We start from the raw sequence: 10104 nt of genomic DNA on the forward strand, positions 1-10104 counted from the left end.
TAGAAAAAAATAATGTATTTAAAGATAATATAATCACAAATAGTACAAAATATAATTAGATAAATAAAATAAAAAATCAAGCATCAAAAGTTAAAATAGATAAAATAGGATGCTTTAAGTTTTATTTTTAGTCAAGATTATAAAGCCACTTTGAAAAATATTTGTTGTATTACGAAATAAAGAAGAAAAATATTGAAATAAGGTTGCGAGAGAAAGTTACGGAATGCAAGTTAATTAGAAAGAAATAATATATCGAATATTAAAATACGGTGGTTAATAATATTATTTAAAACAACTATACAAGATAAGGCGGTACGGTTCGAACGATTTTGGGTAAAAAAAATAAAAAATAACCGCACCTTGGAGGCAGTGCGGTTTAAATTTTTTTTTTAAAAAAAAACTGCAGTCACTTATTAAAAAAAATGAAAAAAGCGGTGCGGTGTAATATGGTCGGTTCGAACATTTTGAAAAGTTTTGATCGACCCTAATTTTTGAATTGATTTGGGTTCGGATTAAAAGATTTTTTCGTAGAATTTTGCGCCAACCATATCGAACTCACCTGAATTATCGTCCCTAAATTCAGAATGAGTATATAATAATCGTATAAGCCATAAATCAATATCTTATCTTATGAGTAATATAATATTTTGAAATTTTATCAAGATCTAAACTTTTAGAGATTATTTTTATAAGATAATATTACAATATTTACGACAACTATCTCATCCACTAAATTTTCAAAAATTCACATATTTTCTCTATAAATTACAAATTTAATATAGTTTTATCATTATTGTCCAAATAATATTTACAAACTACAACAAAATAATCACAAATCTTAGAAAAAAAGAATCAATCATACAAACACGCAACTTGTGCATAAAATCATCAGCACTAGATAAATTTTGATTTTGAAAGCTTAAATAGACCAAAACCTCCTAAAAGAGTTTTTTTCCCCACTAAATCTCTCTATATTATATTATATATATATATATATATTATTATATAAAAGTTGAGTACCTTATAACTAGTAACTAATTTTTGGTGTGTCATGATACACCAAAAAACATCTTTTAATGTTACCCTTCTTTGTCCACCTTTTTCTCGACATCTTTTTCTTAGTCTTTTTCTAACTTTTCTTCAACAAAATTATATCATGTTTGTTTTATAATTAATTTCACATTTATACATATCAAATATTAAATTTATTATATTAATATATTAAATTTATATTATCTTTCCAATAATTAAATTTTAATTACCATAGAAAATAATAAAATATTATATATTATATGACGTGTGCTTCTATCGCTAATGAAATATTGAAAATACACATTTATTTCTTATAAAAATTTAATAAACATCCCAGCACTTGACCTTTTATAAAATTTGCACATTTTATCTCTAATCACGACGAGTTGTTGCACACGTTTTGTTTTTATTTATAAATAACCTTTTCTTTTTTTTTTTGAAAATATTAGTTCTTTGTTATAAAAATTCCCTTGTATTACTGTAATACCTTTCAAATGTAGTCAAATAAATCATTCACATCATACTAATTTGTTGGCGATGTTGTTGAGTAGATCCGAAAAGTATTACAATAATATAAGTGAAGATTTTGTATCATAAACCTAATATTATTTTTTTAAAAAAAGTTATGTAATGTAGGTGCATAAACAAACGCGCGTGCAATAAGTCACCTTGTTTAGAGATCAAACGTGTAAATTTCATAAAATTTCAAGGACTGAGATGCCTATTAATTTATTGTAAAAAAATTGTATTTTCAATATTTCATAGTGAGTTTTGACGCAAAACAAACTCCCTTCTAAAATCTATTACTATTATAAATATGTGAGTTTTATTGTGAATTTATATGGTTACTCTTTCATTATTATATAAGATTAATGTGTTTTTTTTTTATTTATTTATTCGTGTGACTCGTCAATTAACTTATTTACTTAAAAATTATACTATGAACTCTTTCAAATAAAAAATTAAAATACTGTTAGTATTTTTAAAAATATATATAAATATGTGAGTTTAACACTTGACTATTCAATTAAATTATTTATTTAAGCATTATGTTATAAACTCTTTCAAATAAAAACTCTATTACTATTATAAATATGTGTGTTTCATTGTGAATTTATATGGTTACTCATTCATTATTATATAAGATTAATGTGTTTTTTCTTCATTTATTTATCCGTGTGACTCTTCAATTAACTTATTTACTTAAAAATTATACTATGAACTCTTTCAATTAAAAAATTAAAATATTGTTAGTATTTTTAAAAATATATATAAATATGCGAGTTTAACACTTGACTCTTCAATTAAATTATTTATTTAAGCATTATGCTATAAACTCTTTCAAATAAAAAATTAAAATGCAATTAATATTTTTTTCACTATAAATATGTGATTTTCATTGTAAATTTACGTGCCTAATGAATATTTTTTTTCTCAATTATTTATTCATGCGACTCTTCAATTAAATTATTTTTTTAAAAATTATACTATGTACTCTTTCAAATAAATTTTTTTAAAAAATATTTTACTTTGATTTCTAATTTATCGCATTCGATTATTTACTTCACAGATGAACCAACACATGTAATACTAATAATAATAATAATAAATTTTGGTATCTTACAAGATATTATATGTATACTTAAATAAAAAAATCCATATCGTACTTTATTTTTCATATTAATATATCTTTTATCTATTTTATTACTAAGTATAGGAGAGTAAGAATTATAATTAACTTAAATATTTTTTTACACACTAATTTTTTGAGTTCACTTTTATATTTTATACATCTACTATTTATTATTTGCTCATTTTCTTATTTGAGTTTTTCCTACAAAATGTATTTAACTTATTTAATTCACACTATTTTTATAAATCTTACAAGATATTTTATGAATACTTAAAATAGAAAATTTACATCGTGTAATTTATTTTTTCTATTAATATGTCGATGATCTATTCTATTACGATTATAAATATATAAATAACAATTATGAATTAACTTAAATATTTTTTTACACACTATTTTATTTTTTCCACTTTCATATTTTGTGTATATAGTATTTATTATTTGCTCATTTTTTTATTTGAGTTACTATTATAAATATGTGAGTTTTATTGTGAATTTACATGGTTACCCTTTCATTATTATATAGGATTAATGTGTTTTTTATTCATTTATTTATTCACGTGACTCTTCAATTAACTTATTTACTTAAAAATTATACTATGAACTCTTTCAAATAAAAAATTAAAATAATGTTAGTATTTTTAAAAATATATATAAATATTTGAGTTTAACACTTGACTCTTCAATTAAATTATTTATTTAAGCATTATGCTATAAAATCTTTCAAACAAAAAATTAAAATGCAATTAATATTTTAAAAATATTTTTTCACTATGAATATGTGATTTTTATTGTGAATTTACGTGATTACCATTTTTCTTATTACCTAATGAAAGTTTTTTTTCTCAATTATTTATTCATGTGACTCTTCAATTAAATTATTTGTTTAAAAATTATACTATGTACTCTTTCAAATAAAAGTTTTTTAAAAATATTTTACTTTGATATCTAATTTATCGTATTTGATTATTTACTTCACAGATGAACCAACACATGAAATAATAATAATAATAATAATAATAATAACAATAATAATAATAATAATAATAATAATAATAATAATAATAATAATAATAATAATAATAATAATAATAATAATAATAAATTTTGGTATCTTGCAAGATATTATATGTATACTTAAATAAAAAAATCCATATCGTACTTTATTTTTCATATTAATCTATCTTTTATCTATTATATTACTATTATGAGTATACGAGAGTAAGAATTATGATTAATTTTAAAAAAATTTTGCACACTAATTTTCTGAAGTTCACTTTTATATTTTATACATATGCTATTTATTATTTGCTCATTTTATAATTTGAGTTTTTCCTATAAAATGTATTTAACTTATTTAATTCACACTATTTTTCTAGATCTTACAAGATATTTTATGAATACTTAAAATATAAAATTTACATCGTATAATTTATTTTTTCTATTAATCTGTCGATGGTTTATTCTATTACGATTATAAATATATAAATAACAATTATGAATTAACTTAAATATTTTTTTACAAACTATTTTATTTTTTTCACTTTCATATTTTGTGTATATACTATTTATTATTTGCTCATTTTCTTATTTGAGTTTTTCTTTCAAAATATATTTAATTTATTTAATATAAACTATTTTTCTATCTTACAAGAGATAGTATATGAGTACTTAAAATAAAAAAAAGTTACATAGTCCTACAAATATATTTAACTTATTTAATGAAAATTATTTTTCTATTAATTTTACCAGATAATAATAATAATAATATATGGATATATAATTAAAATATAAAAATGTACACAATGTAATTAATTTTTTACACATTATTTTTTCTGTTAATATATTAGTTATTATCAATAATATATTAATTACTATTACAAAATATAATCAATTTATATATTCTTTTTTAATCACTGTTTGAGTTCTAATTATGAGTTTAATTAAATATTCTTATTTTTCATACACTATTTTTCTATAAATTTTACAATATATTATATGAATATTTAAATAAAAAATTGTATAATGTACTACATACTTAAATGTCTATGTTCTTTACACATTGTTTATCTACTAATATTACAAAATAATATATGGATATTAAAAATAAATAAATGAAATAATTCAAACATATATGAAATATAAATATTGCGCTACAAATACAATCAAATAATATTTTTACTTAAAATTTGTTATTCTACGTTATTTTTCTTGTCAAACTCATCGAATATGAATTCAAAATATATTAAATTAGCAAACTAATGATGTCACTGATCGAATAACCCGAATTCTTGAATTGTATAATTAGTTTTTGTTTTGATAATTTGTTTCATTTGGAAATTTAACTCGCAAGAAACTATTATTAGAACTTAAGGTGGAAAAAAAATTCAAAACATGATCATGCCTGACTCAATCACTAACTTATACATAAAGAATAATTATCAACATACTGTATTAAAAACTTTTTAATTAATTAAATACAGATATTAAAAAAATTCTAATTAATTAAGCTAACGTCAATTATAATTATCATATTTTGTCTTTGAACTAGCACCATTTATTCTTCAGATTTTTATCATAATTTTATGTCAGCATGTTAATCTTGAATCTTAATTATGATGTATATTTTAGTTTGTAAATAGTTCTTAAATTATGATTCAATAAATTTATTTTGACTCATAAATATTGATATTTGGAATATAATTAATTGTAGATGTATATTGTATGCATGCAATACATATAATCATTAATATAAAAGTTAAAAAAAAACCATAAAACGTGAACTACACAAGATATATAAAAAAAACTATACAATTAAACAAAAAGTAACACAAGTAAAAACTAAATAATTGTCTATTACCTATAGCTTACTAATATTGAATTCTCAAAATTGGGAAAGTGAGAGACTTTATTTAGTTAAAAAAAAAATATTAAAAACTAACATTTGATTGAGCTACAATGATTCACTACAAGTTAGTGGAGTAAAAGATGCAACACAACTTGAACTACTGAAAATATTAAATGGGTTAAGCTGTAGAAAACTCAAATATACAAGTATCTCTTTTAGTGTAAATTAAGAGTTCACTCACCTTAAGTAGTTATGTTGCATCATTACAAAAAGTCAAAGTTCATAGACTGTACTTGTGATGTCCGAGACTGACAAGAGAGTGAAGAGTAATCGTCGGTGTCAAGAAGTTAAAAGAATTAAGCGGCTTTTGACAGGCTTCTAGGAGAAGAAGAACTTGAATGAACCGATTTTATACCAAAATGAGAGAGGTCTGAGACTACGTAGGTATGTGACTGAACGGTTTGGGCTTGAAAATTTTGATAGGAACTACTCATATCATCAAGGTGAATATCTTCTTTTCGAGATCTCATCGTATGAGAACTCCAAAGCTAAGCATGCTTGACTTGAGACAATTATAGGATGAGCGACCCCTTGAGAAGTTTCAGAGGATGTGTGCGAGTAGGAACGTACATAAGCATGCTGAAAAGATCCGTGTTGATATAGTGGGGATAGTCGTCAGATCTGGAATGTTATAGATTGTATCATTGATTGCCAAAAAAATATATTGAGAGAATAATACATATAACAAAAGGCCAAAAAAAATGTAATGAAATCCATAATAAGACAAACAAAAGAAAATGATACGATAAAAAAAACATTAGAAAATTTAGTCCATTTTTTTAAAAATAATTAAACAAATATGTTTATTTCAAGATCGATTTCAGAGTAATTATTTAGCATGAATTGTCAAAAGTTTCAATATTGCTGTCATAACAATTTTGTAGAGTTGTTTAATTTTGTTTTGAATTATATTACTCCAACACATATTTTTAATTGCAACGCACGTGCATTGTTGCTAGTCAATCGAAAATTGTGGGTTTTTTTGGGGGTGACCCTAAAAAGGATTGATTACTCAAAAAAAATAAAACAAAAAGGAAATCGCGACCAAGATCCTACGAATTGGTCCACCACAGGGCTGGTAATTGCAAAATACAACGTGGGGTGAAGTCAAATACTGACTGATAGCAAGTGAGTGATTGAGACACCACAAGAATCCACAACAACAGTACAAGTAGAAGACAATTGACTCTTCTTGGAAGTTATCATATGCGGTCATTATTGGTCCATAATTCAATCAACACGCGCACATTTTCTTGTATATACATGTTCCATATTCTCACGAGTTAAATAGTCAAAATCTTCATAGCAAGAAAAACAATTACAGTTGAAGATGCATCGATTCTACGGGCTGTCAGTTATCATGTCTGCGGTGAACATTGAAGTGAGGACGATACGTAAAGCTGGAAGAAGGGATTAATATAGAGTAGCGCGCACCCGCAATAGCAAACATAAGTTTCCAATATTTTGGATGAAGATGGTCTATATAACAAACACTTGAAACTCCAGATGCTGGAATTGTACTAAGTTTTGAACCATATGTATCTTATAAGGAACGCTAGAAAATCAAAATGAATAAAATAATGACCCTTTCTGTTCTACCTTCGGGAGTACCTTGAGATTGCTCCGGCATGGTGACAGACAGGTCCACTGGAAGATCCCTAGAATTTATGTACTTACTCTATTTTCTTGAAAAATTTCAGGTCCTGCTTCATGGTATTTTTGTCGACGGGGTCTAGTTTTCTTGGAAAATTTTAGACCTCACTTCATAATTGTGACGATCAACATAAACTCAACCCCATCCGGTATTCCAACCACTGCCATACTGCATATGTCGAGAATCACCGCCATTCGTTGTTAAGTACCACCCATCAATGGCAAAGCCTGGCCATTCGAATACAGGCTGGTTGCTATATGGATTGCCCCAATTTTGCTCCCATGGATCAACATGATTACCGAAAGAATAACCAACCGGGACGTTTAAATTCTCTTCATTATCACCCCAGCCGCTTGGTGAGAATGCTTGGTTTGCAATAAAATCATCGCCAAATATTATGACAGGGTCGCGGTTTGCCACTTCATCGGGGACCGCATCATGGTCCGGCAATGGCTCAGGATCAATATTGATATCCCAATCGATTTGGTCTATGTAAACATCCGGATCTGGTAACGGTATGTCACATGGAAGTCCATTTTTTTGGGCCCAGAATCGTTTCTTAGCATTGGAAAATGCCTCTTCTCCCGCAGAGTCATTCCAATTAATCACATTATCATAGAGGTGTGTAAACTTCTTCATCTGTGACAATGTGTCCCAATCCAGAGAACCAACCACTTTGCAAAATTCTTTCTCCCATAACGGCACAACCGGCTGCCAACAAACTGGAGAAAAGAAATGTTATCAAGCGAAAAAAACTGTAGAAGGTTCTTTGATAACCTTCTCTCAATAAAGACAATGCGAGACTAAATAAATAAACATGATCAATCAAATGAGCACATAAACGCGGTATATTGATCACCAATTTAGAAACATAGCAATAAAAAGGACCAGAAAAGTTAATTAAACATCTTAACGAGAATTCGTTACCAGGGTGCGATTACGACAATGTTAACTGTATTAACTATCCTGGATTAGAATAAGGACAAAAACGTATCTTAACGGTCGAGCGCCTAGTTCACACTCGCAGGTTTCTCCCAGCTCCAACTGATGAAACGTATTTTTCAACGACCATAACACGTAGGTAACTAAATTCAAACGGTTCACCTTCTAATTTCCTCTAATCATTAACAATATGCAAAATGGTATCAGGTAGGAACCATAAACACGTCGGAGTAACATGTACTAATTCAGTTCAAAGAAATGATCCATCTCCACTCAGTAGAACTACGAAGATACCGGCAACTTGAAATTTCAAAATATTAGTCCGACGTACGTCAACTAAACTGCCAAAAAACAATGAAGTAAGATCAAATAAAAACAGGATGCATGCAAAAGAATCTATGAAAAAAATTTCTGCGCAAAATGCAGCCAAAAGAATCATCTTTTGGAATCAAACCAATAAACTAGAATCATCTTTAGGAGTCGAACCAATAAACTTCATGGGACAAAACAGAGCATTATAAACAAATCACAGAGAAACTTAAAGAATGCACATGTAAGTATGTAACTTTGTAACATCCTTTAGAAATTAGACAAAAGCTCATGTAAACAACAAAAGGCGAACCAAGTCGGAGACATAGTTATCATCAAAACTTCTCCCCCAAAACTCGTTGTTTCGCCCAGGGTGGACTAAATTTAGTCTCACTTCTTCTCATATTTTCCATATATAACATGGAGCAAATAGTCCTTACATTCTGATCAACGACAAGGTTAAATCAAAATCTTTAATTTTTTTTACAAAGATTTACACCCACACAAATTCAATAAATCATACAAAATTCAAATGCAGAATCACGATATCAAATCAAAATAAGAACAAATTAACAATGAAAACCGTAAACATCAAACGTAAAAACATACAGCGAGGCGGCTTTTTCTTCTGCGATCTTCTACAATCATCCCATTTCGGCCTCCTCCTACCATCCATGATCGCAAACTCCAAACCTCTGAAAAACCAAAAAACAGAGAAAATTCAAGTTCCGCAACGAAACAAAGCAAGGGAAAAAAAACACACACACACCCACGAAACCAATTCACGAACAGGGCAAAATTCAGAACCAAAAATCAAGACGAAAACCAAGAAAGACGGGCACCCCAGATTTCGCGCCACGTATAACCCTCAGTTTTCACCTCTGGCCACCGTGATTATTCCAAGAAAAAAACAGTGAAAAAAAAGTAAAGAAAAAGGGAAGTACAAGGAGACGAAGTGAGTGAACATACATTTGTGTGAAGTTTCTCTGAAGGGAAACAAATCAAAGAAAGGGGCAGTAAAAAATCTGTCAGAGAAGAGCTCGAAATGGCGTCATCATTGAAGGAGTGTGCATCAATCGAAGTGTGTGTGTGTGTGTGTGTGTGTGTGGGGAGAGAGAGTTATACGACAAAACGAAAATTTTGGAAACCGTTGAATCAGCGGCGTCCAAAACATGTGTGCGGGTCTGTTTCTTTATTATATCAACGATTCTCTTTATTCAATAAAAATCGATAATATTATCGTTAGAGTAATAAGTTTTACATGAGACGACTTCATTTAAATTATGATGAAAAATATTTTTTTTTTCATACGTCGAGTCGAATAAAAGATTTATAGTCTAAAATTGATATATAAGACCATCTAATAAGAATTTTTTTGTGCTACAATTATTTATTGAAATTATTGTTTTTGTTTTGAAGGAGAGGAAAAAAAAAACCTTGTAAGACTTTCAAGTTCAACTACGATATAATAATGAAATCCCCAACTACGACTGAGGCTTTTCCATAAAAATGAAAACCTTGCACAAATAGACCTGTACAAATATACTTTCTAAAAAATTAGTCCATCGTAAAATACGTCGTCCCACATGTAGAAGTGTTATTTGATTTTTATTTTCTCCATAAAAA

The 10104-nt window shown here is 27.1% G+C and overlaps 1 protein-coding gene across 3 annotated transcripts; it reads right to left on the reverse strand.

Moving 5' to 3' along the window:
* Positions 1–7016: 7016 nt before the first annotated feature.
* On the reverse strand, positions 7017–9576 carry LOC140893366 (uncharacterized). Of its 3 annotated transcripts, none has more exons than XM_073302424.1 (3): positions 9448–9576; positions 9088–9173; positions 7017–7949 (listed from the first exon to the last, which is right to left on the reverse strand). In XM_073302424.1, the coding sequence occupies exons 2-3, from the start codon at positions 9152–9154 to the stop codon at positions 7363–7365; spliced, it is 654 nt and encodes a 217-aa protein (XP_073158525.1). In that variant the 5' UTR covers positions 9155–9173; positions 9448–9576; the 3' UTR covers positions 7017–7362. The 3 variants fall into 3 exon arrangements, with proteins under 3 accessions (XP_073158525.1, XP_073158528.1, XP_073158526.1); XM_073302427.1 differs by lacking the exon at positions 9448–9576 and adding an exon at positions 9321–9441; XM_073302425.1 differs by lacking the exon at positions 9448–9576 and adding an exon at positions 9248–9357.
* Positions 9577–10104: the final 528 nt, after the last annotated feature.

This window comes from Henckelia pumila, chromosome 3, assembly GCF_033568475.1.
Source record: "Henckelia pumila isolate YLH828 chromosome 3, ASM3356847v2, whole genome shotgun sequence".
NCBI lineage: Eukaryota > Viridiplantae > Streptophyta > Magnoliopsida > Lamiales > Gesneriaceae > Henckelia > Henckelia pumila.